At 61.5% G+C, this 26777-nt stretch overlaps 4 protein-coding genes across 7 annotated transcripts; 3 read left to right on the forward strand and 1 right to left on the reverse strand.

The window, feature by feature from the left end:
- Positions 1–3283: 3283 nt before the first annotated feature.
- MRPL16 (mitochondrial ribosomal protein L16) lies at positions 3284–4658 on the forward strand. Its single transcript, XM_014878681.2, has 4 exons — positions 3284–3382; positions 3673–3738; positions 3842–3990; positions 4126–4658. Exons 1-4 carry the CDS (start codon positions 3301–3303, stop codon positions 4609–4611), a joined length of 783 nt encoding a protein of 260 aa, XP_014734167.2. The 5' UTR covers positions 3284–3300; the 3' UTR covers positions 4612–4658.
- A 770-nt stretch (positions 4659–5428) lies between these two features.
- Positions 5429–10212, reverse strand: STX3 (syntaxin 3). 2 transcript variants are annotated; one of them, XM_088175280.1, is made up of 9 exons: positions 10140–10212; positions 9942–10041; positions 9787–9861; positions 9607–9674; positions 8979–9087; positions 8706–8779; positions 8491–8625; positions 7658–7768; positions 5429–5574 (listed from the first exon to the last, which is right to left on the reverse strand). In XM_088175280.1, the coding sequence occupies exons 1-9, from the start codon at positions 10158–10160 to the stop codon at positions 5497–5499; spliced, it is 771 nt and encodes a 256-aa protein (XP_088031406.1). In that variant the 5' UTR covers positions 10161–10212; the 3' UTR covers positions 5429–5496. The 2 variants fall into 2 exon arrangements, with proteins under 2 accessions (XP_088031406.1, XP_014734168.2); XM_014878682.2 differs by lacking the exon at positions 5429–5574 and adding an exon at positions 7077–7166.
- A 2390-nt stretch (positions 10213–12602) lies between these two features.
- PATL1 (PAT1 homolog 1, processing body mRNA decay factor) lies at positions 12603–20294 on the forward strand. 3 transcript variants are annotated; one of them, XM_014878717.2, is made up of 19 exons: positions 12603–12723; positions 13201–13312; positions 13397–13608; positions 13688–13765; positions 14345–14539; positions 14628–14729; positions 14897–14986; positions 15122–15333; positions 15406–15495; positions 15625–15808; positions 16787–16910; positions 16999–17096; positions 17179–17238; positions 17346–17494; positions 17816–17975; positions 18145–18294; positions 18677–18768; positions 18907–19056; positions 19228–20294. In XM_014878717.2, exons 1-19 carry the CDS (start codon positions 12709–12711, stop codon positions 19247–19249), a joined length of 2295 nt encoding a protein of 764 aa, XP_014734203.2. In that variant the 5' UTR covers positions 12603–12708; the 3' UTR covers positions 19250–20294. The 3 variants fall into 3 exon arrangements, with proteins under 3 accessions (XP_014734203.2, XP_088031424.1, XP_088031423.1); XM_088175298.1 differs by having other exon boundaries at positions 13691–13765; XM_088175297.1 differs by having other exon boundaries at positions 15122–15495.
- Positions 20295–20672: 378 nt separating this feature from the next.
- Positions 20673–26529, forward strand: OSBP (oxysterol binding protein). Its single transcript, XM_014878720.2, has 14 exons — positions 20673–20995; positions 21917–22125; positions 22785–23032; positions 23108–23306; positions 23585–23690; positions 23770–23824; positions 23924–24055; positions 24133–24378; positions 24459–24579; positions 24662–24765; positions 24855–24950; positions 25033–25214; positions 25299–25519; positions 25597–26529. Exons 1-14 carry the CDS (start codon positions 20688–20690, stop codon positions 25737–25739), a joined length of 2370 nt encoding a protein of 789 aa, XP_014734206.2. The 5' UTR covers positions 20673–20687; the 3' UTR covers positions 25740–26529.
- Positions 26530–26777: the final 248 nt, after the last annotated feature.

A 26777-nucleotide genomic window follows, 5' to 3' on the forward strand; every position in this document is an offset into this window, starting at 1 on the left:
GGAGGTAGGGCTGCGTGGGGTGGGAAGATGCTCCATGGGGATGGCTGCGTGGGGTGAGGGGAAATTCCCAGTGTTGCCCCCCCGCCCCATTCCCGGCAGGGCTCCAGGACACCGTGTTCCCGCCGGGAAGAGCTGCTCATCCCAAACCCACATGCAAGGGAGTTAAGGAAATCGGGGTGCCAGCCTTCCCCCGAAAGCTGCGTGTCCCCCCATCATTCCCACTCCTTCCAGCTCCACGCCGTGTTTACAGGACAGCAGAAAGAAAAAAAAAAAAAAAAAGAGAGAGAAAGAAAAGAAAAAAAAAAAAGCCAAACCACCAAAACAAAACCACCCCGCAGCGAATTCCTGGAAGAAAAATCCATCAAGGGCCATTAGGCTCCTGCGGCTCCTCCCCGCAGAGCGGGGGGCACGGGCGGGTGGGCGGCACCCAGGAGCAGAGCTGGGCACTGCCCAGCCATGATTTCCCCTGGATGTCCTTCCCTGGGAAGGGGTGGGCCTAAATATCCTGGATCTGCGCCCTGTTGCAGGGGAAAGGGGGAATAGAGGGGATCCCCCACACTTTCCCCCCAGACTGTCTTCATTTTCCATTTTTAGGGTGTCCAGCCCCGAGGAGAAGGAGCCAAGAGCTTCAGGCAGAGGATTAAACCTGAAATCAGGGAATAATGAACACCCCAGGAATGAGAGGGGCAAACGATACCACCCTGCACCCCAAAATTCATGGAGGACACCTCTATACCCCATCCTGATCCGGCCAACACCACACCCCCCTGCTTGGAATTCCTCATGGAGAGATCCCATCATGGGATTTGCAGGGCCCAGGGACTCAGAGCTGCAGATCCTGAGAGGAATCTGGGGCTCTGGGAGAGACTCCCCACTTCCCTGGAGCAGTAACATTCCACAGGGAGGGAATGCCACAGCCACGAGCCCTGTGGCCAAGTGGAGGACATTCCCATGCTGGATGCTGTCCAAGAGGAGCTGTGGATTTGGGCTGGGGGTGTCACCCAGCTCAGAGCAGGTGGCAGAAAACCCATGAGGCTGGCAGGGTCCCCTTACTCCCACCCTACACCCATCTCCTTCAGGGACACACGGTGTCCTCCCCATTCCTCACCTCCAGAGCGGTCCCACAGCTCAGAAACAGATGATTCAGGTGGTGTCCATCCCTGCCAGGTCACCCCACAGCCAGGCCCCAGGCTTAGATCCCCAGTGGTCACTCAGCACAGAGAGCCACACGCGGTCACTAGTGACAGAGACTGGCATGGTGAGCACAAGCAGGGCTGTGACAGGGATTTGGGGACCCCCATTGTCCTTCCCCACCATGCTCAGAGCAGAGGGACCCACCTGGGGGTCACTTCCCCTTCCCTCTCCCCAGGGAGGGCAGCCAGATCCCCTAAACACCCAGAGCATCCTACAAAGAAGCTGAGGCTGCAAGGAACAGCACAAAGCATGTTCCCCTGAGAGCCTCCATCGGGACAGAAAGGGAAAAAGGGAGAGGACATCTCCCAACATTGGCTTTAACACCCGGGAGGAGGATGGTGGCTGTGGGTCTCCCAAGGGGAAGCTGGATGGGGCGGGCCTACCATTTGCACCCACCTGGGGCTCGCTTCCAGAGTCTCCCAGGGATTTGACCGTGGACACTCATCCCACCTGGAAATATGGATTGTCCCATGGGACACTGCAAAGTTCCTGAGGATGGCATCCAAAGCACTCACGTGTGATCCACAGTATTCCCATCCATAATCCAAACCCAGCTACTGGGAAAAAAGGAACCCTCTCCCGGCCCAAACTCCGTTCTTTGGGGAAATGCTGATTTATTTAAAACCAAGCATCCTCAGAAGTATCTGAGCTGCCAATAGGAGCCTCATCTGGCTTGGAGGAGCTCCTCGGAGATGGGGGAACTCCAACTCCCTTTGCCTCTGGAGGATCTTCTTTGACTCCAAGCGCCGGGCGTTCCCCTTTGGCTTCGCTGCCATGCTGTGGGAGCTGTGGGTTGGTGACCCGTGGCTCCAGGACGCTTCCTGCTGTGCCACTTTCTGCTGGGAACTCCTCACTGGAGCAGGCCGGGCTCCTAGTTTGACTTCCAGGTTCTTCTTGGCCACGTGCATCTTCAGGGCTGAGCGGGCTCCGCTGATATCCGTGGATCTGCTGGAGCACGGAGAGCTGTCTGTGGCATTTTCTCCGTCCGGAGTCTGGCAGCTCCCGCTGAGGCTCTCAGAGCATGGGAGGCTCTCGGAGGAAGGGGATGATGCTTCCTGCTGCTCCTGGGAACGCTTCACTGGAACAGGCTGGGCTCTCAGCTTCACTTCCAGGTTCTTTTTGGCCACGTGCATCCTCAAGGATGAGCGGTTTCTCCTCATTCGTGCAGCTCCAAGGGAGCAGCGAGATGTGTCCACAGGGTCTTCTTCGTCTGGAGTCCGGCAGCTCTCACTGGGGCTCTGGGAAGGATGGGGGCTCCCAGAGGAGCTGGAGGAGGCGCAGCAGGGCAGGTGGCCTCGCTCCAGCAGCTGCTCCAGGTCCTCCCACGACAGCTGCCACATCTCCGAGTCCCGCGGGAAGGACACCCCGGGCCACAGCGGCGTCACCAGGTCCTGCAGCTCCCGGGCCGCCGTGGCACAGGGGGTGCAGCCGGGGCCGCAGCCGCAGGGGATGTACAGGGGGCTCCCGGGGGCAGCCGGGCCCTGGGGAGGGCTCTCCTCAGCCGGGGGTGAACCCGGAGCCCCCGGGGCCGCTCGCCCGCGCCGGGATCTCCTGGCCCGGCTCCCGAGGCGCTTCCGCACCTTCCAAATGCGGGTGGCCAGCAGGACGGCCGTAGTGGCCACCAGCAGGACAAGCGTGGGGAGCAGGAAACTCATGGCTTCATCCATGTCCCATGGTGGCCGCACTGGGAGCCAGGGGGTGGTGGCACATGTCCTGCAGAGACACCGTGCTGATGTCACAGTGCTGCGGGTGGGACACCTGTGTGACGTCACAGCCCCGCCGCACCCCAGCGCTCACTCTTTTTGTGACGTCATGGCCCCAGGTCGCCCATCCCGAATCCAAACCCACGTACTGGGAAGAATATGAAACCTATCCCCATTAACCCAGTAAACCAGCCCAGCACAAAGGCTGGGAGCACATCCAGGACACTTCCAGCACCTCCTGACGCCGCTGACGGACCCTCGGGACCCTCGGGGGTGTCCCCCGCCGGCGACCCCCGCCCGGTACGGGGCTGGCAATGGGATGGGCGGCGTCTTCCTCCGGAACTAATGTTCCTGCCGAGTTTCCCGGCCGGACCACGGGCGGGGCGTGTTTGGGGACGGACCAATGGCGGCGCCCTTGCGGCACTTCCGGCGTGTGCCGGCGATGTGGCGATGGCGGCTTACGGGGCCGCTGCGGGCCGGGGGAGGTCAGGGGGGGCCTTGGCCGCGCTGCGAGGGGCCGTCCGTGACTTGTGGGGTGTTCAGAAGACCGGGGGGCCTTCCTGGGTGCCTGGGGTTGGCAGGGAGGGCTCGGGCGGGCGCTGGAAGGACTGACATCGGGGGGTACCGAGGGTTTGTTGAGACTCCGGCTGGACTGTGGTGACTTGGGGGATCTTGAGACTGGGAAGGGGAGGCCCCGCGGGGTCCCTCCTCCCCTCCTGGCCCTGCCTGAGATCCCTCGCGCCCACAGCCATGATACCCCCGCTCTGTCCCGCAGGTCCCGGCGGCGTCGCGGTTCCCCGAGCGGGGCTCAAGAAGTTGGCGCTGCCCCCGGATTACAGCGGTGAGGGGGATGGACGGCGGGAGAACCCCGCGAGGGGTGCCGGGGCACTCCCCAGTCTGGGCCGGGAGATCCCGGTGATCCTGATGCTGGTGTTCCCCGGCAGGGATCACCATCCCGGAGAAGCCGAAGCTGAAGTTCATGGACAAGGTGCCGGCGGTGCCCAAGGTCCGGCGGGAACCCCGGCAGCTCCGTGACATCCGTGGCCCGTCCCAGGTGGCCACCGACTTCACCGAGGGGCAATTCGGGATCCTGGTGAGCGGGAACAGGCAGCGAACGGATCGTGGGGGAAGGATTCCACAGGCCGGGATTGCATGTCCCTGTTTCTAGGCAGGACATGGGGCCCTCCATCTCCGTGTCCCTGAGCTGTCCCTCCCTGTCCCCCCACAGGCTTTGGGCGGGGGTTACCTGCACTGGGGCCACTTTGAGATGATCCGCCTGACCATCGGCCGCAGCATCGATCCCAAAAACATGTTCGCCGTGTGGCGCGTGCCCGCCCCCTCCAAGCCGGTGACACGGAAAAGTCTGGGACACCGGATGGGGGGCGGGAAGGGCCCCATCGACCGCTACGTGACAGCGGTGAAGAGCGGGAGGCTGGTGGTGGAGGTGGGCGGGCGCTGTGAATTCGGGGAGGTCCAGCCCTTCCTGGCTCGCGTGGCCCAGAAATTGCCCTTCCCGGCTGTGCCCGTCAGCCGGGAGAGCCTTCAGGAGATGCGGCGGGAAGAGGAGAAGAAGAGGCTGGACAACCAAAATCCCTGGACTTTCGAGCGTGTGGTGACCTCCAATATGTTGGGGATGAGGAAATACCTGAGCCCCTATGACCTGCAGTTCAAGGGACGCTACTGGGGCAAGTTTTTCCTGAAGCACAGAGTGTGAAGAGCAGTTGGATTGGATTCCTTTTGGAATTAAACTTTTCCATGAGAGCCTGGAGTGGGTTTTAGGCTGGAGCATCCTCAGTCATGGGATGACTCCGTACATGGGTCAGGGTTTGAGGGATGAGGATCTTTATGCCAAGGTGGGGTTTGGAGCTGGAAACATGGAACTGGGGGATAAATGGATTGGGGTTTGAAGCACAAGGCTCTCTATCCTGAAGTGGATTTTAGAGCTGGGAGCATCTTGAGGGATCCACGGATCAGTTTGGAGCCAGGAGGCAGAGTGTGGGTGAGCTCTTTATTGAGGAGGAAGGCTCCAGCATGGGTGGCTGCACATCCAAGGAGCTCCAAGCACAGGGAGGGGCTCCTCTGGCTGCCTTGGCAAGGCAAAGCCCTGTGTCCCCCTCCCCAAGAGGGACACGGCCCCTCCGGCCGCTCCATGCCACTGAGGAGGGGCTGCTTGTCACAGCGGCCACCAACTGTCACCCGAGTGGAGGAGGAGGAGGAGCGAGGGGACCTTGGCGCTGGGAGGGGAGCAGGGAGTGATGTAGGTGGGCTCCACTCCTCCAGGGATACGTGGGATGTCCTCGGGGCTCCGGGAATCAGGGCTTGGCTGAGGTCTCTCCGATGGATCATCCGGGCAGGGGGGCAGGAGGGGGAAAGGCCACCTGTGACAGGGAGGAAGATAAGGTGACACTCAGGAAGGGGATGTGGCTCCCAGTGCTGTCACCATCCCCATCCCTCTCCAGCGTGGCAGCCTGGGGACACTCAGGGTGAATCCAACCCTGGCAAGGCCCAAACCTGCTCCCTGGGATTGGGAGGGTACCAGGGACCCTCTGTGCCACCCCCAGCCCTGTCCCTGTCACCTGGAGGGCAGCAGGTTAGGGGCTCAGGCAAAGATGCTCGCGATGCTGGATGCCAGGATGATGACGAGGATGATGCAGCACAACATGATCATGATCTTCTTCTGCTCGGGGAGACAGGGAATGTGAGGCAGGAACACAGCTGGGGAGGGGGACAGGGACAGGGCATGGGCTGGGGAGTGGGACAGGGGATAAGGATGGGACTGGGGAGGGGGACAAGGAATGGGGAGGGGGACAACGAGGGTAGGGGCTGCAGAGTGGGGAGAAAGGACAAAGATAGGGCAAGGGACAAGGACAGGGGCTGGGGACGGGACAGGGAAGGTGGCAGGGCAGGTGTGAGCTGGTTCTCTGTAGCACAGGGAGGTGACAGTGCCAGCGTGCCCTGGGACAGATGGCCAAACACTGTGACTTACCCAAAAACTTGGTGGGGGGGGTACAGTATGGACAGGACCCGGGAGTTGGGAGTGTCCCCAGCCCCGTGCTTCCCCCTCGTGTCCTACAGCACCGGGAAACGGAGCCAGTCCAGCCCCCAAATCCCCGGACACCGGGAGCCAAGCCAGAGCCATGCCGGTGGCTTCGGGTGTTCCCGGTGCCAGCACAGAGAGGAAGCGCAGGGCGGGATCAGCGGGATTTTATTAAATATCCATGATCAACACATCCTCCCGCCCCGACATCGAAGCCAAGAGGGGACAGGCACCCCTGTCCGTCTGTCACAGCACGGGGACAACAAACCACGCTGGTGCCACCAAACCCCCTGTCCTGTCCCTATTCCCGCCCTCATTCCACCGGGATATCCGCGCAGGTGAGCGTCTGGCCCTGGGATTTGCGTCCTTGTCACCCCTCGCTGGGGGTGAGGCAGCAGTGGCCGCGTCCCCACGGACGGAATCCTGTCCCCTTCCGTGGGGACATGAGGGACAGATCCCAGGGAGCGGCAGGACGGGCGGAAAAGGCGGCGGTGCTGGACCCCGCGGCGGGAACCGGGACACGGAGGGCTGGGAGCAGCAGGTCCGGGAGGAGCAGGGAGAGGAGGGGTCCAGGATCAGTGCCGGGGACATCGCTGGGATGGTCGGGAGCGTCTGGAGGAGGGAAAGGGGAGCTGGAGGCGCCGGCGGGGAAGGGGACAGGGACTGCAGCAGGAAGAAGGGAGCAGGGATAGCAAGAAATGGATGTGGGGAAGAGACAAAATCCAGAGCCTGGAGCAACACGGACCGCCGAGGAACGCAGACCCTCGAGCAACACAGACCCTCAAGCACTGCAAACCCCCAAAAATGCAGACCCCCAAACAGCACAGACCCCTGAGCACCATAAACCCCTGAACATCACAGATGCCTGAGCACTGCAGATCCCCCGAAACACAGACCCCAGAGCACCATGGGCCCCCAAACATTGCAGACCCCCAAGCAGTGCAGCCCCTCAACACCCCCAGCACCGCAGACCCGAGATCACCAAACCCAGAACCCAGCACCCCTGGCCCCATAACAGCCCCAAATCCCAAAGCAACAGAGCCCCCCAAGCAGGAGGTGACATTGGGATCGCCCAGGGCTCTGTATCCCCGCAGTGGGGGTCCCCTGCCCCCCCCAACACTTACAGACCCCCGCCCCAGGGGCTATTTCTTGTTCAGCCCCACCGAGAGTCCAATGATCAGGGCAACTGTCCCCAGCAAGAGCATGGCCACTGCCACCAAAATCAGCAGCTTCTGGGGGAACAGGGGCAAGTCGGGGGTGGGGACACCTGTCCCGTGTGGGGAGGACACGGGGGCACCGAGGGGCCTTGAAGAGCCAGGGGTGCTGCAAAGCCCTGGGGATGGGGCAGGAGGGGCTGAGTCCTCACCAGCTCATCAACCTGAAGATGGGAGGGCGCTCAGGGCTGGCAGTGGGACAGAGAGGGACAGAGCTGCCAACCTCCCATGGGGTCACTGAGGGGAGGTGGGAGTTATTGGGGTCAGCTGGGGGATATGAGGGGTGGCTGAAGGGGACAGGAGGTGGCTGAGGAAAATAAAGCGATCTCAGGGCTGCTGGAGGATGAGGAGGTTCTGGGAATACTGTGAGATGTGAAGGCACAATGAGGGCCAGAGGAGGACACTGGGGATATCTCTGGGATGCTGGGAACTACAGAGGGGACTTTGGGGGCTACAGAGGGGACTCTATGGGCTACGGAGGGGACATGGGGGCCATCGGTCTGTCTCACCCTCCTGGCCTCACTTTGGTACTTCACAGCCTTTTTGGTGTCGGCCACGGCCCGTTCCACGAATCCGACGGACTGGTCCATGTTGTTCTCTATGCGGTCGATCATGGCTCCCTAGGGAGCACGCAGGGGACACAGAGAGAGGGCGGGTGACACTACGAGCACCCCGGGGTGTTGGCACCCACCCACCTGGCACGCCTGACCCCAGCACCAGATTGCCTCCCTGCTCTGCTCCATGTGCTCGTCTCCACGTTATCCAGCAGCCCACCCTGGGTGAGAAGGGACAGTGTTGGTGGGGACATGGTGACACAGCCCCACAGCACGTGGCACGCCTGCACGCGCAGGTACTCACCTCTCCCCGGGGCACACAGCAGCTCCTCGCATGGCATGGGGGGACAGAGAGGGGCTAAGAGAGGGGACAGCACCACCACAGGGTGGGGGACACTCCTGTGTCCCCTCCAGACCACCACCACGGGGTGGTGGGTGGCTCCATGGGAACATGTGCAGTGGTCACCACCCCAGCTCATATCGCTCCGTGCCTGGATCCCCCTGTGCAGCTCCCTGGGCCACTCCATGGACCCATGCAGGTCCCTGTGACCCCACACCTGGGTCCCTGCTTGTCTCTGGTAACCCTTTGCATAGGTTCCCATATGTGGGTCCCTGCTCATCCCTGTGACCCTGTGCCCAAATCCCTGCTTGTGTCCATGTCCCCATACACAGGTCATCCCTGTGACCCCATACCCAGGTTCCTGCTTGTCCCTGCTTGTCCCCCATGCTCAGGTCCCTGTCCACAAGTCCCTGTGTTCCCATGTCTAGGTCCCTGCGTGTCCCTGTACCTGATTCTCCACCAGCATGGCGATGTCCACGAACATGTCGTGGAGCTCCTTGATGCTGCTCTCCAGGCGCACGATGTCCTTGTGCCGCCCCTCGATCTCGCTCAGTGCCTGCTTCGAGATCTGCGAGTCCATGATCTGCAAGCACAGGGGAACGTCAGCGAGGAGGCCTGGCCCTGTCACACAGCCCCTGGTGTCCCCCCCATGTCAGGGCTTACCCCCGAGGTGAAGATGGAGGGGTTCCCACTCTCCAGCATCTCCTCCAGCTCCTCGTCCGTCGTGTTCTTGCCGGCTGCGGGCACGTGGGGAGGGGCGGGAAGACGCCCCACCCAGTTTGGGGTAAATTTGGGATGCATGGTCTGACTCCACCCACTTAACTAAACTTGGTGAAATGGGAGGGGTGTGTCTGAGTCGGTTCCTCCCATTTTAGGAAAGAGGTGGGGTTTGATGCCCAGGCCTTGCCCACCCTGCCTGGGGGCTTGGTCACGCACTGATTTCCAGCTGGCGCTGGATCCGGCCCTTGCTCCGCTCCCGGAAATCCACCTGTGCCTCGTTGTACTTGGTCATGACATCCACGAACTTGCGGGACAGGACCGAGTGCTGGGGACAGGGACAGGGACGTGAGGATGGGGACGGGGACAGAGCCTTTGGGATGGGGACCCCTTAGGGCATGGTGTGACCCCAGGGGACTGGACTTGGTCCTGGGAACGGGGACATGGAGCACCCCAGGCATGGCATATCCCCATGACCCATTTTCACAGGGGACAGGAGTGAGGATAGGGGTGTGACACTGCCCAGGGGACAAGATGAGGTGCTGGGGATGGGGACAGGAGGTCAGATCAGTGACACTCTGGGCATGGTGTGTTCCTGATCCCAGGATGGATAGGACAATGTGCTGGGAGTGAGGACAGTGGCATGAAACCCAGGAGACCTTAGATGTAGCATGTCTCTGCACAGGGCGACAGGACAGAGTGTTGGGGACAGGGCAGAGGGACACAAAGCCTGGGATCACAGGGTGCTGCTGGGGATAGAATTGGGACACTTGGGGACCCCTGGACATTCCCAGCCCGTGGGGGACAGAGTTGGACCTGGGGACGCTGGCTGTGGACCGGAGCTCACCTGGGACTTGCGTATCCGGAGGTCAGCGGAGGATCGTGCCTCATCCTGCTCAATGTTCCTCTCCATACCTGGAGAGAGACAGACCTCAACCCATCAGGAACCTGTCCCACTGCCAGCTGCCACGATCCCAGAATCCCAGGGGGACAGGAACACCAGTGACACGGCAATGAGGACACTCACTCTTCAGCTTGTTACGGACGCTGTTGGCCATTTTCTTGATCTCTGCCGTCAGCTGCTCCAGGTCATCTTTGGTCTCTGTGGGATCATGGGTGTGAGTCCCCAGGGAGGGTCCCCATGACCAAGGGAGGCTGTGGGGACACTGTGACAGCACTCACTCTGCTCTGGGATGGGGGCTGAGAGGATGATGCTGTAGAGTTTCTTGGCTTCCTCCACATTCTCTGAGATCTTGTCGATGTTCTGCCGGGTCTCCTCAATCTGGGCATGCCCGGGAGGATTTTTTTGGGGGGGGGGGTTAGGAGGCAGCCCTACCCCCCCCCCCCCCCCCCCCAGCCCCACTCCCAGCCCTCCCTCACCTCCGAGAAGAACTCATCCATGAATGCCGTGTTGTCCACAGCGATCTCCAGCTCCTCCTCGTCATCTGCATCCTGCTTCTGTTGGGACACAGTGTTCAGGGGGGACCCCCTGCCCTGCTAGAGCCCCCCAGGCCCCCCTGGGGTGACAGGGACACAGGAGGAGTAGCCATGTGCTGGCACGGGGGCAACATCTGCAGCGGGGGAGAGCCGGGAGGGGCCGAGCCCAGCTCACATCTGGCCACACGTGGCTTGGAATTAAGAGATTGCTGGGCTTGGCCAGAAGGAGGGAACGGGGACAGTGATGGGATGGGGATGGGACAGGGTTTATGTCCCAAACTGTGGCCCCACAGCAGGTCTGGGGCAGCCCTGGGGGACACGAAGGTGGCTGGTGCCCCTCACCCTGGTGTCATGCCCAGGCCCCCACCCATGTGCTCCCAAATCCAGCCCTTCCCAAAACTCAGTCTCAGCCCTTCTGCCTCCCCTCAGCCCTCAGCTCCACTAGCACCCTGGGGGTGTTTTTGGGGTGTCCTGGAGAGAGGGATGGACCCCAGGCTGGGACCCCCCAACCCCCTCCTCCTGCTGCCAGAGTAAAAATAAAATTAATCCCTTCGCTCCCTCCTGAGGGTTTTATCTGATGGCTCCATAATCCCGGTAAATCCCTGCCAAGCCTCCCTGCCACGGCTAGGGGCCCGGCTGTGAGTTGGGGGCCTGCTGGGACCCTCACGATCCATGGGGAGCCAACACTGGGGAGCAGGGGGAGCCCCCCAGGAGTGGGGGGGAAGTGGGGCCCCATGGCAGAGCAGGAAAAGAGAGAAGGAAGTAGCGCTGGTGGCGGGAACACAGCGAAGTGTGGGGTGCAGAATGGGGTGTGGGCACCCCAAATCCATAGCCAGCCTCGCAGAATGGGCACCCCCCATAGGCTGGGTGGGGGCTGGTGTCCCCCCATTGCACCCCACGGCATGGGGGGACAGGACTCGACTGGGGGGGGGTCACGTCACCCAAAACACCCATTGTCCCCCCAAACCGCACGGGGATGACCCCCTCAGTCCCCCCACCTCACACTCCCGTTGTAGGGAGGCTCAGGGCCCCGCATCTGCCATGGTGTGAACCCCGTGACATCCCCACGCACAGCACGGTGGGGTCTCGGTGCCGTCCACCCCTGGTGTCCCTGCCCACCAGGGATTGGGGTGTCCCTGAGACCCCAGTCCACCATGGGATGGGGTCTGAGGTCCCCTCATCCTTGTGACACCCCCATGCATCGTGGGATGGTATTTCGGTGACCCCGTGACGTCCCCATCCACCACAAACCTGGTTTTTGGGGTCCCCTCTCTCCGTGATGCCCCCTCCCACCATGGGGTGGGGTCTCGGAGGCCCCCATCCCGGTGTCCCCCTTTTCCTGAGGGACCCCCTGGGGGTGTCCCCTGTCCCCTACCCACGCCAGGGGTCCCTCACCGCCTTGAGCTGCTCCAGCCGGTCCTTCATGGTGCCCCCAAAGGCTGGGGGGGCGCGGGGGGGTCCCCGTCCTCGCCCACCGCAGGGATGGGGGATGTCACCCTCGGTCCTCGCCGCTCGGCCAGGCCTCCTACATCCAGGCTAGGTGGCGGGTGGCCCTGTCCCCTGTGCCTGTCCCCAAGCCCGGGGCTGTCCCTGTGCTAATCCCCAGTGACGGGCACAAGGAAGGCGCCGAGGGGAGGGACGAGGTGGAGCCGCCCCTTCACCTGGGACACCCGGGGACACCGGACCCGCTACAGGCGGCAGCTGGGCACCCCGGGAGGTGACAGAGGTGACAGGGGGAGGATGTGGGTTTGAAGGCGATGAGGAAGGTGATCCCCCACGGGAGTCACACGGCGAGGACGTGTCACAACCCTGCCGCGTGTGACTGCAGCGGGAGGACGGCTGGGGACAGGAGCACAGCTGGGGACACAGTTGTGGATGTGGGACACAGCTGGGGACATGGCTGGAGTCAGGGGACACGACTCGGAGGGACAAAGCTGTGGATGGGGGTCACATCTGGGGACACAGCTGGGGGCGGGACACAGCTATGGATTCAGGGCACAGCTGGGGGATACGGCTGGAGACGGGACATGAGCAGGAATAGGGGACAGCTTGAGGACATTGCTGCAGTTAGGGGACACAACTGAGGGTCGTGACTGGGAAGAGAGCTCACGTCTGGGGGAGACACGGCTGGGGACACGAATGGGGGACATGACTGTGGATGGGACACAGCTGGGGACAGGGCTGGGCGGGCACTGCTGGGGCTATGGATGGGGTGACATTGGCTATGGGTGGGGTGACACCAGGGGGCACGGCTGCGGGGGGGGACATGCGGGTGTCACCGCTGTGCGCGGGAGAAAAAGGGACGCTGCCCCTTTAAGAAACACATGCGGGGGCGTGGTCCATGTTGGGTGCGGTCCGCACTAGCCCCGCCCCACGCGCGCCGGCGGGCGGGACGCAGGGCGGTGGCGGCGGATGACGTCATGCGGCTGCGCCCGTGGCGGCGCATGCGCGGCGGGGCCCTGGGCCTGGTCGGGCGGCGCGGAGCCTGCGGGCGGGGGGCGCCGGCGCCGCCATGTTCCGGTACCCGGTGAGCGGGGAGGGGCCGGGGAGGGGCCGGGCGGGGGCCAGGGCGGGCGGAGCCCCGCGGGGTCTGCGGGAGAACCGCGCCGGGACGGCACCGGGGTGGTGTAACGGAGTGGGGGGGGTATAACGGGCTAGGGCGGGCAGGTAAAATGAGTTGGGGAGGGCGGTCACTGAGGGGGTCTGAGGGGCTGGAAGGGGGCTCCAGGGTGGCAGAAAGAGTCTGGGGGGCACTGGGGACCTCTAACGGGCTGGGGGACCGTATAACGGGAGGGGTCACCCTCTAGATCTGGAGGGGTCATTGGGGAGATATAACGGGTTAGGGGAGTCGCTGCGTAGGAATAATGGGTTGGGGGGATTTCCAGGGGTGGATAATGGGGCTGGGGGAGGTATCGCTGGTTGGGGGGGTTGTTGTACAGGTATAACAGGTTGGGGGGCTATCATGGAGGTACAGTGGAGCTGACTCTATTCCTGGCTGTCCCAGTCCCTGGAGGACTGCCCGCTGGACGAGGATGAAGATGCCTTCCAGGCCCTGGGGGAGGAGGATGAAGACATCGACCAGTTCAACGATGACACCTTCGGGGCTGGGGCCGTTGGTGAGACTCTGAGTGTCACCTCCAGATTCCCTTGACCCCACAGATCTCCCTGGCCCATGTCCCTCACCCTGTGCCCCCTCGCAGATGATGACTGGCAGGAGGCCCACGAGCGGCTGGCGGAGCTGGAGGACAAGGCCGGATCGAGCCGGGAGCCGGACGGTCCCGTTGGGAATGACGGGGACGTTCTGGGCGATCCTGAGGATGCGCTGGCCGAGCGGCTCACACGGCTCGTCATTGACAGCGAGCTGGAGGACCCGGCCATCATGCAGGCCGTGCACACCAGGGATCCCCCACAGGTGGGAACGGGCTGGGGGATGCAGGGGGATGTGGGGATGGATCCCGCAGCGCCCTCCTGACTCTCCTTGTGCTCTGCAGCAGCCTGGAGGGCTGAATTCCAGCATCTGGGACAGCTCAGCTGTGCTGCGGCGCATCCGGGGGCCGCTCCTCACTCAGGTAGGGTTCTGGGGGCAGGAGGCTCTGCCCTGGTGATCCCAAATGCCTGTGGCAGCCAGGGTGGGATAGACTGTTCCTGGAATAGCAGTGTCCCACTTCCCTCCGGCTGCATCTGTGGCTTGTGGGAGACCCTCATAGCTGTCACGCTTTGTCCTCTCTCAGACCCTGGAAGGCTGGGATGGCGGATTTTTGCTGTTCTGAGATGCCTGGTGATGTCTGAGGGATTTCAGACTCCTAGCAGGATTTGGGAATGTTGATGCCTGGAGGCAGAGGATTTTTGTGTTGTTGTGGTTTCATTAAGAGTCAGGCTTTGAAGTGCTGCGTGTCCAACCCTCTCCCAACCCTCTCCTGGCTCTGCCGGGCTGGGAGGTGACCCAGAATCCCCACCCCACGCCCTGTTATCCCGAATGGGATGCTCTTGGCAGTCATGTGTGCTCCGGGAATGCCCAGCGTCGCGTGGAGATCCCAGGGAAGTGCAGTGGGATGTGGAGAGCTGGCAGGAGGAACAGGGGACATTGACCCTCCTCCCTGTCCCAGCCTGTGACTCCAGGGGCGTGTCCCTCCCATTCCTCCCTGCAGGAGATGCCGTCAGTGTCCGTGCTGGATTATGCTCTGCCCCAGAGGCCTCCACAGTCTCGGGATGAGGAGCGGGATCCATCGGAGCGGGCGCTGCCCCGGCGTTCCTCGTCCCCCATCATTGGGAGCCCCCCGGTCCGGGCTGTTCCCATCGGCACCCCCCCCAAACAGGCCGCCATCCCAAACTTCAACCAGCAGGTACCTACTCGCTTCCCAGCTTCCCACTGCTCCCAAGGGTGCAAGCCGCTTCCCAGGCGGAGTGACTGTGCCACTTGCCTCCTCCCAGATCCTGTGTCCCAAGCCTGTCCACATCCGAGCTACCATGCAGCAGCGTTATCCCGCTCCCTATGGAGAGAGGATGTCCCCCAACCAGCTCTGCAATGTTCCGGTATCCAGCTTGCTCTCCTTTTTGGGGATTGATGACCAGCCCCCCCCAAAACCTCCCTGTGTTCCTGTGGCTCATCCCTACCCCGTGAAGCCTGCCCTTCCTGGGGTTTGTCCTGTCTGCCAGTCATGGTCTGTGACTGGGGTCCTTTTTCCCAACTCTTTCCCCAGAATTCCTCCCTCCTGGGCCACCCGTTCCCCCACAGCGTCTCTCCCGTTCTCACACACCTGCAGAGAGCCCAGCTGCTTGGAGGAGCCCAGGTAAAGCTCCTTCCTGTGCTTTATCCCACCATTCTCTCTGCGTGGCTCTGGGACTTGGCTCTCCATGGCTCTTGCTGGCCATCCCAGATCCTTTTCCCACCTGGCTGACTCCAGGTGTCCTCTCTGCTCCTCCAGGCCGGCCGAATGTCCCCCAGCCAGTTTGCCCGCGTGTCAGGGCTGGTGGGGAGCCCGCTGCCCTCTGTGAATCCCAAGCTGCTCCAGGGCAGAGTTGGGCAGATGATGTCCCCGGCCGGAGGGTTCCGTGCCTTTTTTGGGGCTCCCCCCGCCCCACCCCCCTCGCAGCTGCCGCACCCTCCAGGCCCCGGATCCCACCTGCAGAACCTGAGGTCGGTGCTGTCCCTGTCCCAGCATCCCACCCGCTCCCTGCATCCCTCGCTGACAATTCCCGCTCTCCCCAGGCCGCAGCCCCAGATGTTCCGGCCGGACACGACCCATTTGCACCCCCAGCACCGCCGGCTTCTGCACCAGCGGCAGCAGCAGAACCGGAAGTAAGTGCGGGGACAGGGCCAGGGCTGCGTGACACGGGGACGTGTCCTGCTTCCGGGGTCACCTGTCCCCCCTCTCTGTCCCTTCCTGTAGCTCCGGTGTGCTCACGGGTGCCCTTCTTCTCCTGCCAGCCAGCACCGGAGCCTCAACGGCTCCGGGGGGGACCGAGGGGGCCACCGGAGCAGCCATCAGGAGCAGATCCGTAAGGATCCCTACGCCAACCTCATGCTGCAGCGGGAAAAGGACTGGGTGTCCAAGATCCAGATGATGCAGCTGCAGAGCACTGATCCCTACCTGGATGATTATTATTATCAGGTACTCGGGAGCAGGATCTTCTCTCTGTCCATTGGATGTTGGGTGGGAAGGGGATGTCAATCCAGAGAGAGACGCAGTGGATTGTTTTCCTCCCTGGAAGAGGAAGGCAGAGGGACAGGGTGGGATTATCATCCTTTCTACTTGGGCATTATTTCCAGGAGTGAGGAGATGTTAGGGTACACTGGTTTCATAGGTCTGGGATAACAGGAGAGCAGCAGTCCATCAGAAGTGTGACAGAGCCAGGATAAAACCCCTAGAATGAGACAAGGGAGATGCTAAATGGAAAATTCAAGAGAGATCCTTGGGCAGGGAAAGGGTGATTTTGGTCTGACTGAGAATGGTGGTGGTGAATCCTGTGGGAATCCAAGGAGTGCAGTGGAGAAGGTGGATAGGGAGAGATTGCTCCTGGTTTTTTTCAGTTCAGGAATAGGGACTATCAGACATTGCTGGGAAAAGCCAGACTTGGAGCAAGTGGAACAAGGTGGTGAGGGACTGTTCGAGGGTCCCCAGGGAGAGAGGGAAATGTCTGGGATGGACATTGGGAGACTGAATGGGGTGGGAGAGCTGTGGCTGTTGGGTCCACCCTCTCCTGAGCTGGCAGTTTTTTGGGCATCTGTGGGTGAGCTAGTCCCAGTAGAGAAGAGGAACTGGTGCAGGATGTGAGTCAGCAAAGCTCTGCTGTTGCGAAACTGGGGTGGATGGTTTGGAGAGGCCTCAGCATGGTGCCAGTGGAGTAAGGCAGACTAACTGGGATGTGCTGGGGAGGACTGGGAGCCCCACAAGGAAAGCAGATTTGTCATTCTCCTGAGAGAGGGCTGAGGAGGAGCCTCAATCTCTGTCATCCTGAGGGATGGGAGAGGAGGATGGACTCAGCTGTGGCCTAAATGGTGATGTTGAGAAGATGATGGAGCTGAGAAAAGGGACATGGCCAATGGTTTTTTGGGAGAAAGCTCTCAACATTTCCTCTCCCTGCCTCAGAATTACTTCCAGAAGCTGGAGAAGTTGGCAGCCGCCGAGGAAGTGCATGGTGACGGTCCCAAGAAGGAGCGCACTAAACTCATCACCCCTCAGGTGGCGAAGCTGGAACACACCTACAAGCCAGGTAAAGCCCTCCAGCAGCCCCAGGCCTCCTTTTATCCAGGGATTGAGGGGGCTCATCCCTCGGCTTCCCTGCTCCCTGCTTCCTGCAGTGCAGTTTGAGGGCTCGCTGGGAAAACTCACCGTCTCCAGTGTCAACAACCCCCGGAAGATGATTGATGCCGTGGTGACATCCCGCAGCGAGGATGATGTGAGTTCCTGGCCTTCCTCCCTTCCAACACAGCCCTGTGGCTGCTTCCCATGGCCCTGATTCCCTCTTCCCTCCCTGGCAGGAGACTAAGGAGAAGCAGGTCCGGGATAAGAGGCGACAGACCCTCGTTACCATCGAGAAGGTGAGTTTAAGGGGGATTGTCCCGACCTTCAGAGGTCCATGGTGGGATAAAAAGTGGGCCAACCCAACCCATTCTATGATTTCCTGAGTGATCCATGCTTCCTGCAGACGTATAGCCTCCTCCTGGATGTGGAGGACTATGAGCGCCGCTACCTCCTGAGCCTGGAAGGGGAGCGGCCAGCCCTGATGGGAGAGAGGAAACAGAAGATCTGTGACATGTATGACAATCTGAGGGGGAAGGCACCTGGGCAGGACAGGTGAGTGGGATTTGAAAGCTCCAGCACTCTGGGACCACTGAAACCGGTTTTCCGTGGATCTCTTTGACTCTTGCAGGGGGCTGAAGTAACCTTTTTTCAGCCATTTCACCCTCACCGTGGTTACAAAGCCACAACTTCCATCCCCTCCAACTGGCAGAGTTTAGGATTAGGGATGTCATTCCTGTGTAGTTTCTCCCTCCTCAGAGAGGTTTTTTTGAGGCATGGGTGTGTTTTCCACCTGGTGCTGGGGCAGATCCAGCCATGGGGTAACCCTGGGATGCTCCCAGGTGAGGGTTGACACATTTCTCCCTTTCTCCTCAGGCCGAGTGATGACCACTTCATGCAGATCATGTGCATCCGGAAAGGAAAGCGCCTTGTGGCCCGGATCCTTCCCTTCCTGGCTCCAGAGCAAGCGGCTGACGTGCTCATGGCCACAGCCAGGAACCTGCCCTTCCTCATCAAGAAGGATGCTCAGGATGAGGTGAGGTTCCAGAGGCTGGGAGGGCTCCATGTGTCTTCAGGATGGCCATTCCTAGCTTTCCTGAAAGGATGCCAGAGATTTGGAAGGGTTTTGTGGGAGAAGCTGTTTGCAATTCCAGTCAGGCACAGGGAAGCATGTGGGGCTCCTAACTGTGTTCCTTTCTCCACAGGTGCTTCCCTGCCTCTTGAGGCCCTTTTCCCACGTCCTCTACCACCTTCCCTTGGGAACAGTCACCAGCCTTGTGCAGCAGCTCACAAACCTACCTCAGAGCGCCGCCGCTCCCACCAACCTGCACCTCACTGCTGTGCTCCAAAACAAGGTGCCCCTCATCCCCACCCCTTCCCAGCCTCGGGAATTGCCCCAGCAGCCTCCCACCACTGGGCTGTTACCCTCGCTAATTAACGAGGGTGTCTGGCACATTAATTAATGATCTGAGGTGGCCCCGGGCTCTGCTTCAGCCTAGCAGCAGCTTTTGGGTCTGTCCCCCTGCACTCCATGCTCCAGTCCTGGAATTTGCCGTGGGAATGTTTCCCCCGTAAGTCCCTTCTAGGCTGGGAGTGGTCTATGGTCTTTTCCTCCTCCTCCTGCAAAGGCAGCCAGGGATCTTCCTGCCTGTGCCAGCATTCCAGGAGGGTTGGGAAGTGTTGGAGATTCTCCCGGGGAATGCTTGGAGGTGACAGATCCCCTCCGTGTCCCCACAGTTCGGTCTGTCCCTGCTGTACCTGGTCCTGAGCCGAGGGGAGGAATTGCAGAGCTCAGACACGAACACAGAGCTGATGCAGGACAACCAATGGTGAGTCCCTGTCTCGGGCTGGGGTGCTCCTGCCTGGAATGTCACCACATTCCCAGGCCCTTGGGGAGGAAAAGGCAGCCTCCAGGCTCCCAGAACCCCCACATCTCTCACTGCTCCCTTCTCCCGTTTTTCTGGCAGGACGGAGCTGATGCTGATGGCGACCCGGGAGCTCCTGCGAATTCCTCAGGCAGCCTTGGCAAAGCCCGTGTCCATCCCCTCCAACTTGATCTCCCTCTTCTCTCGCTATGTTGACCAGCAGAAGCTGAACCTGCTGGAGACAAAATTGCAGTGAGTGCCAGCCCTCTTTTCCCATGGGAATGTGGCCCTGTTCCACCACGGGACTGGAAGAAGGGGGAAACCAGAGGTGGGGGTGCAGCTGGAGAAGGATTGGAGTGGGGAAAAGCAGCCTGGGGAGTGAGGAATCACTGCCTCCCTCTGATCTCACTGCTGTTGTTCCAGCTTAGTGCAGGGGATCCGGTAGATCTCCGTGGCTCCTTGCCACCACCAGAATGTTCCAGAGGAAGGATGGAAGGAAGAAAGGATGGATGGAGGGCACACGGTTCACCCCACATCTCCCCCGACGCCCGGCCTGGCACATGGGGCACATCTGCCCCCCAGTCCCTGGATCAGCAGGAAGAGGGGAATGTTTGGCTGCTCCCCCCTTCCCCACAAAGTGCTGCCTTCCCCTACTGCTCCCAATTTCACCCTGACTCTCTCTGCACCCCCAAAAACTGCTGCTTCCCCCCCAAACACACACACACACACACACACACACACACACACACACACTACTGAGGATCCCGTGAAGCAGGGGGCCCCTCGCTCCACGTCCATGGCCAGGGGCTCCCCACTGCTCCTTCTCCAGCTCTTCCCACAAGCACTGAGCTCTACTTCCTGCCCTTCCCCACACTGCACACACCTATTTCGCACATTTGCCTCGTCTTCCCAAAATTCGGCTCCTTCCCTCTCCCCCCGGGATCAGCCCCAGCAGCTCCGGGGTGGTGGGGGCACAGCCGGGTCTCTGTCCCCTCTGGATCGGATCCGGGTGGATTCAGCTGTGCTGCTCCTCGGGAAGGTGGTGGTGGTGGTGGTTGGGGGATAATTTTACCTTTTTTTTTTTTTTTTTCTTTAAAAAAAGAAAAAAACGAGATTTGCACATGTAGGGATTTTACACCTCGGAATTCCTTCTGGCATTAACCAGCCCCCCTCCGCTCTTCCCGGCCCTTTCACTGTCCTTTTCCTCTGACAGATCAAGTGGAAAGTTCATTTATTATTATTATTTTATTTTATTGCTTTTTGTTCCCTTTTCTCCTGCTATTTTTTGTTTTGTTTTTTCTTTTTTTTTTTTCTTTTTTTCCCCTTTTTTTTGCTTCCTTAGTTTCATTTGCTTGCAGTAATTTTTTTTTATTTGTTTGTTTTTTTTCCCTGTCCCTCCCACTTTTTGGTTCTGGTTAATGAGAATAAAGTTTCTAAATTTACATTTTTATAGGGTATTGTAAATAAAGATGAATTGTATACGGCTGCCAGCCTGGTCTCTCCTTCTCTGGCCCGAGCCACCCCGTGCGCAGCCCCACGGTGTCCCCGCTCTGTCCCCTCGGCGGTCTCGAACCCTCGACCCCCTGGAGTACCTCCGTGGGCAGAGGGCAGGGGGCGTGGCTACATCTCAGCCAATGGCAGCGCGCGTCGCGAGATGCCCCGCCCCTCCGCCAATCGCTAGCGGGTGACTCACCGCTCGCCGTCACCACGCGCGGCGCGTTGCTCCCCCGCCCATTGGCTCCCCGTCTGATTGACGGCCGAGGAGACCGCCCCCGACCAATCGCAACGCGCGAGCTGCCCCCCCGACGCCCTGGCCGCCAATGGGGCGCGGACGTGGGCGGGGCGAGTGACGGCAACGCGGCGGGGCGGTGGCGGCGGCGGCGATGGCGGAGCTGCGTGCGGCGGGCGCGGGGCCCGGCCCGGCCGCGCCCCCCGGGCCCGCGGCGCTGCCCGCGGCCACCGGCGCGCCCCCGGCCCTGCCCTCACCGGCGGCGAGTGTCGGGGCTGCAGCGGCACCGACGGCGGCGCCGGGGCCACCGACAGCGTCGGCGGGCGGCGGAACCGGCGCGGGCGGCGGCGGGGCCGGTCCCGGCTCAGCCCGTGAGGGTTGGCTCTTCAAGTGGACCAACTACATCAAGGGATACCAGCGGCGCTGGTTCGTGCTCAGCAATGGGCTGCTCAGCTACTACCGGTACGCACCGGGACCCGCCCCGGCGTCCCCCGGGCCCCCCGTGACCTTGGGGCCGGGCTGAGCCCCCGCGGCGGGAGGGAAGCGGGTATGGGCTCCTCGTACCAGGCAGGGGAGCGCTCGGTGCCCCGGTGCCAGCCGGGAAGGAGGGCGGCTGTCACCTCCCTTTCCCTGCAGTTGTCACCTCCATGTCACGGGAGATATCACTTCCCGGTCACCGGGGCTGCTCTTGGCGGGGGGACGGGTTCGTTAGCCCACTCCCCGCCGGCCCTCTGTGCCAGCAGGAGAGCGGGGCGGTTGTCACATCCCTGTCCCCGTGGTTGTCACCTCTCTGTCCCTGTGATTGTCACATCTCTGTTCCCGTGGGTATTTCAGGGCGGGTGGAGGCGGGGGTCTGGAGCCCTCGCAGCTCCCGGATCCCGCTGTCCCTCCCAGCCGCTCTTCCCGGTGGCCTCATGCGTTGTCACCCGCGGGGACACCTGAGCCCGCCCCGGGTGGGGTCTTGTCCCTCAATTATTTATGGGGAACCGGAGCCTCCGGTAGCTGCCGGCTCCGGTTACACCGCTGGCAACGGGGGGGCACCGCGGTGGGGGTGTCCCGGCTGGATATCACCTCTGTCACCCGGTGACGTGGAAGGGGAGTGCCCGCCTGGCGCGGCCTCTCTGGGACTTCACCCCCGTGCCAGGATCCGGGAAGCACCGGATCCCTGAGACTCCAGGATCCCTGAGGCCACTCCTGGGGCCTGTGGACTTGTCCCCTGAAAGCGACGTCCCCAGACTTGGCCCCGCTCCGGCGCCAGCACACCCTCCCTATTAATAGCCCTGGCTGCCGGACAGGGAATGCCGAGCCCCCTGCGCAGCCCCCCGAGGGCTCATCCCGCGAATCCTGGCCCTGTCCTTCCCTCACCGCCGCCTTCCCGTGCAGATCCAAGGCGGAGATGGGCCACACGTGCCGCGGCACCATCAATCTGGCCACGGCCAACATCACCGTGGAGGATTCCTGCAATTTCATCATCTCCAACGGCGGAGCCCAGACCTACCACCTCAAGGCCAGCTCTGAGGTGGAGCGGCAGCGCTGGGTCACCGCCCTTGAACTCGCCAAGGCCAAGGCTGTCAAGATGCTGGAGGAGTCAGGTACGGAATTCCTGGATCCATGGCAGGGTCACAGTGCCCTCAGGGTGAAATCCCAGTGCCCGACAGTGCCCAGGGTAGGATCAGTGTCCTCAGAGTGGGATCCCAGTGCCACACAGACCCCAGGCCAGGTTCCCTGAGCCCCACAGGCAGCAAGAATCCCAGGGCAGGATCCCAGTACGCCACGGGACCCAGGGCAGGATATTAGTGTTCCACAGGATCCCAGTGTCCCCAGGATAGAATCTCAGTGCCTCACAGGACCGAGGGCAGGATCCCAATGCCCAGAGAGAAGAATCCCAGCCCCACAGGGCACAGTATCCCAGTGGCCTCAGGCATGATCCCAGTGAGCTCAGGGCAATATCACAGGGCAGCATCATTGTCCTTAGGACAGGCTTTGAGTTCCTCACAAACCCAGTGCTCCCATGGCAACATTCCAGTGCCTCATAGGACCTAGGGCAGGATCCCAGTGCCCTGGGCAGCATCCCAGCATCTCCAGCAAGAAGGTTTGGAACGGGATAGCTATATCCATGCACGTGACCCCAACAGCCTGGCGTGCACAGAGTTGGACCGTCAGTGTTTGGGAGCCCTCAGGGATTTGGGGATCCCCCTTTGCCCTTCCTGGCAGCCCCAATCCCACACTCCCCCTCCCTTCCCACCTGCAGACGACTCTGGCGACGAGTCTGTGTCACAGACGGACAAGACGGAGCTGCAGAGCACCCTGCGGATTTTATCCAGCAAAGTGGAGGACCTGAGCACCTGCAACGACCTGATTGCCAAGCATGGCACGGCCCTGCAGCGCTCCCTCAGCGAGCTCGAGGCCCTGCGACTCCCTCCAGACAGCACGGAGAAGATCAAGCAGGTCAACGAGCGGGCCACGCTCTTCCGCATCACCTCCAACGCCATGATCAACGTGAGTCCCCATCCTGAGGATTCCACCTCAGTGGGAAAAGCCCCCACTTCCATGCTGAACACGGTTTCCCCACAGGCCTGCCGGGATTTCATGCTCCTGGCACAAACGCACGGGAAGAAGTGGCAGAAGTCGCTGCAGCAGGAGCGGGATCAGCGGATCCGGCTGGAGGAGACGCTGGAGCAGCTGGCCAAGCAGCACAACCACCTGGAAAGGGCTTTCCGGGGGGCCACCGTGCTCCCCGCCATCACGCCTGGCACTGGAGGCTCTGGCAAAGGTGGGGAAGGACAAGTGCTGTGCCCACGTGTCTCTGGAATTTTCCAAGCCAGGCTCTGCTGATTCCAAGGGTTGTGTCTGTTCCATCTCACCTGTGTAGCCAAGGGGTTCTGACATCCACAACAGGGTCCAAACTGGCTCCTCTGAGCCTTATCCTCTGACACCCCTCAGAGCTGGGGTGAGGTGTGACTCCCTCGTCTTGCTGATGGTGATAGGGGAGCCTTCGGCAGGAAACCAGGGGTGATGTCCCTTCCTCACCAGCTCTGTCCCCTTTCCCAGATCTGTGCTGCCCTGCCAAAGGTGACTTGAGTGATGAGGATGATGACAACAATGAGTTCTTTGACGCCCCAGAGATCTTCCCCATGCCCGACATAATGGGCCACAAGTGAGTGTTGGGGGAGAAGGGAATCCCCTCTCTGCTCTGCCCTGCTCGTGAATGTTCACCCCCTTTCCCTCCTTCCCAGGAGAACTGGGAGCAACATCAGTGGCACCAGCAGTGACATCAGCCTGGATGAGCAGGTGGGATGGGGCTTTATGGCTTGGGGGTGCCCAAATTCCCATGGAAGTGGTTTGGGGGGGTCACAGGGATATAACAGTCTTTGTCTCCCCTCTCCCTAGTACAAGCACCCGGTTGAGGACACCAAGAAGGAGAAAAGAACCCGCATTCCCTACAAACCCAACTACAGCCTCAACCTCTGGAGCATCATGAAGAACTGCATCGGAAAGGAGCTGTCCAAGATTCCCATGCCAGTGAGCACAGATGCAGCCAGCAGGTGGGCACGGGGCACCCTGGAACCTTCTTTTTTCTGACCCTTTCCCTCTTCCAGGTGAATTTCAATGAGCCGCTGTCCATGCTGCAGCGGCTGACGGAGGACCTGGAATATCACGAGCTCCTGGATCGGGCGGCGCGGTGCGAGAGCTCCCTGGAGCAGCTGTGCTACGTGGCCGCTTTCACCGTGTCCTCCTACTCCACCACCGTCTTCCGCACCAGCAAACCCTTCAACCCGCTCCTGGGGGAAACCTTCGAGCTGGATCGCCTGGAGGAGAACGGATACCGCTCCCTCTGTGAGCAGGTGCGGCCAGCTCCTCTCTCCCAGCCTTTCCTGGGCCATCAGGATGGCCGGCACTGAGCTGTCCCCAATCCCGTGTCCAGGTGAGCCACCACCCACCAGCCGCTGCCCACCATGCTGACTCCAAGAATGGTTGGACGCTGCGCCAGGAAATCAAAATCACCAGCAAATTCCGAGGGAAATACCTCTCCATCATGCCTCTGGGTGAGCGCCCCAGGAGTGTGGGGGATTTTTAGGACCACTCGAAGCTTCAGGTGTGGTTCCCAGCACAGTCTCCCTCCCCCAGGTACCATTCACTGCGTCTTCCACTCCTCTGGCAACCACTACACGTGGAAAAAGGTGACAACCACTGTGCACAACATCATCGTGGGGAAGCTCTGGATAGACCAGGTGGGGAGTCGTGGATGGGAGGTGTATGGAAGCGTGGATCCCTGGGGAATGGGGCATGCGTGGGTCTGACTGTCTTCTCCCCTCCACAGTCAGGTGAGATTGAGATCGTCAACCACAAGACAGGGGACAAGTGCATCCTCAAGTTCGTCCCTTACAGCTATTTCTCCCGGGATGTGGCGAGGAAGGTAGGGACACGGATCCGTGGGACACCCCAGGCTGCTCGTGACTGTGGTGTGTCCTGATCCAGGCTGTCCCCTCTCCCGCCAGGTGACCGGGGAGGTGATGGACCCCTCGGGAAAGGTGCATTTTGCCCTGCTGGGCACGTGGGATGAGAAGATGGATTGCTACAAGGTCCATCTGGGAACAGGGGACAACGGAGCCGAGGCACGGCCACGAGCCCATGAGGCCGAGGACAGCCGGGTGCTGCTGTGGAAGCGGAACCCGCTCCCGTGAGTAGGGAAAACGGGAATGAAGCGGCCCCGGGAGCAGGGCTGTGGGGCTGGTGCTGAGTCTCGCTCCTTGCCGTGCCGTAGGAAGCATGCAGAGAACATGTACTACTTCTCGGAGCTGGCGCTGACCCTGAACGCGCCGGAGAACGGGACGGCTCCCACGGACAGCCGGTGGCGCCCGGACCAGCGCCTCATGGAGAACGGGAGGTGGGACGAGGCCAACGTGGAGAAGCAGCGGCTGGAGGAGAAACAGCGGCTCTCCCGCAAGCGCCGCGAGGCCGAGGCCGCCCGCGCCACCGAGGACGGTAAGGCAGGGCTGTCACACAGGGATGTTTCCCCCTCGGGGTCCCCCCCAGGCCCTCACCCGCTGTGCACCCCCCAGGGACACCCTACGATCCCTACAAACCGCTGTGGTTCGAGCGGAAGAAGGACCCGGTGACCCAGGAGCTGGCGCACGTCTACAAGGGGGGCTACTGGGAGAGCAAGGAGAAGCAGGACTGGAGCTTGTGCCCGGATATTTTCTGAGCCCGGCAAGGAGGAAGAGGAGGAGCGGCGAGGGGGGGGAGGGATGAAGGCCAGGACCCCCCCTCGTCCATCCATCTGTCTTAATCGTGTGTCCCCGCGCCTCGCCGTGAGTGCCGGCCGGGCTTTGCCTTAGCCCACCCAAACTGACCTTGGGGAGCAGGAGCCAACACAGTCCCCCCTCCCAAATCCGTGCTGGAGCAGAGGGGGGTGTCCATTCGTCCCACCCACCTCCTCGGCACCCTGCGGTGGGGGGCACAGCCACCCCTGGGGTGGGGAGCCCCGGGGAAGGCGCAGCGGGGCGAGCCCGAGGCTGGCCTTGGTCTCCCCCCTTCCCCTTTTATTCCCGTTCCCCTTCGCCCCCAGGAGTTCGGGTGCTTTTGTGGTCCGGGAGGGGGGGCCAGACTCCCCCCCCCAGCCTGTTCTATAGGTGTATATTATATATATGTAGAGAGCAATCGGGTCCCTTTCTCCCCCACAGCCCCCAGTTTGGGGGGTCCACACCCTCCCCGGGGTGGCCCCCCCACACGTCGGGACCCCCCATGAGGTGCCTTCCCTGTAGGTTTAGGGCAGGGGGAGGGCCTGGGTGTTGGGGGGGGTCTCTCCAGGGTGCAGTGGGACCTCTGCACCCCCAGACACTACAGGGGTGGGGAGATGCGCCATGGGGGGAGTCTCTGCAACCCCGAACCTGAAATTGGGGGCGTTTGATGCCTTTTTATTTTTTTTTCTTTTTTTGGGTTGTTTTTTTTTGTCTCCAGAAAAAGAACTAAATTAAAATCTGTGAATGCCCCAACCCTGCCTGCTCTGTGGGTTAGGGGAGAAGGGGTGCAGCCCCTCCATGCCACTGATTCTGGGGGGGACCCCCTTCTCCTGCAGGGATCTGGGTGGCAGCACCCAAACAGGGACTTGAACCCCATGCATGGGATTCTCCAGGAGCCACCTTGTCCACTCCTCAGGTTCTGCAGCCCTTTGACAGCTGGGGGGGGGGATTGAGAGGTGTCTGCTGTGTCCTCTGTTTCCCACTGGATTTGGGGTGCTGGG

This window comes from Sturnus vulgaris, chromosome 18 (genome assembly GCF_052056855.1).
Source record: "Sturnus vulgaris isolate bStuVul1 chromosome 18, bStuVul1.hap1, whole genome shotgun sequence".
Taxonomy (NCBI): Eukaryota; Metazoa; Chordata; class Aves; order Passeriformes; family Sturnidae; genus Sturnus; species Sturnus vulgaris.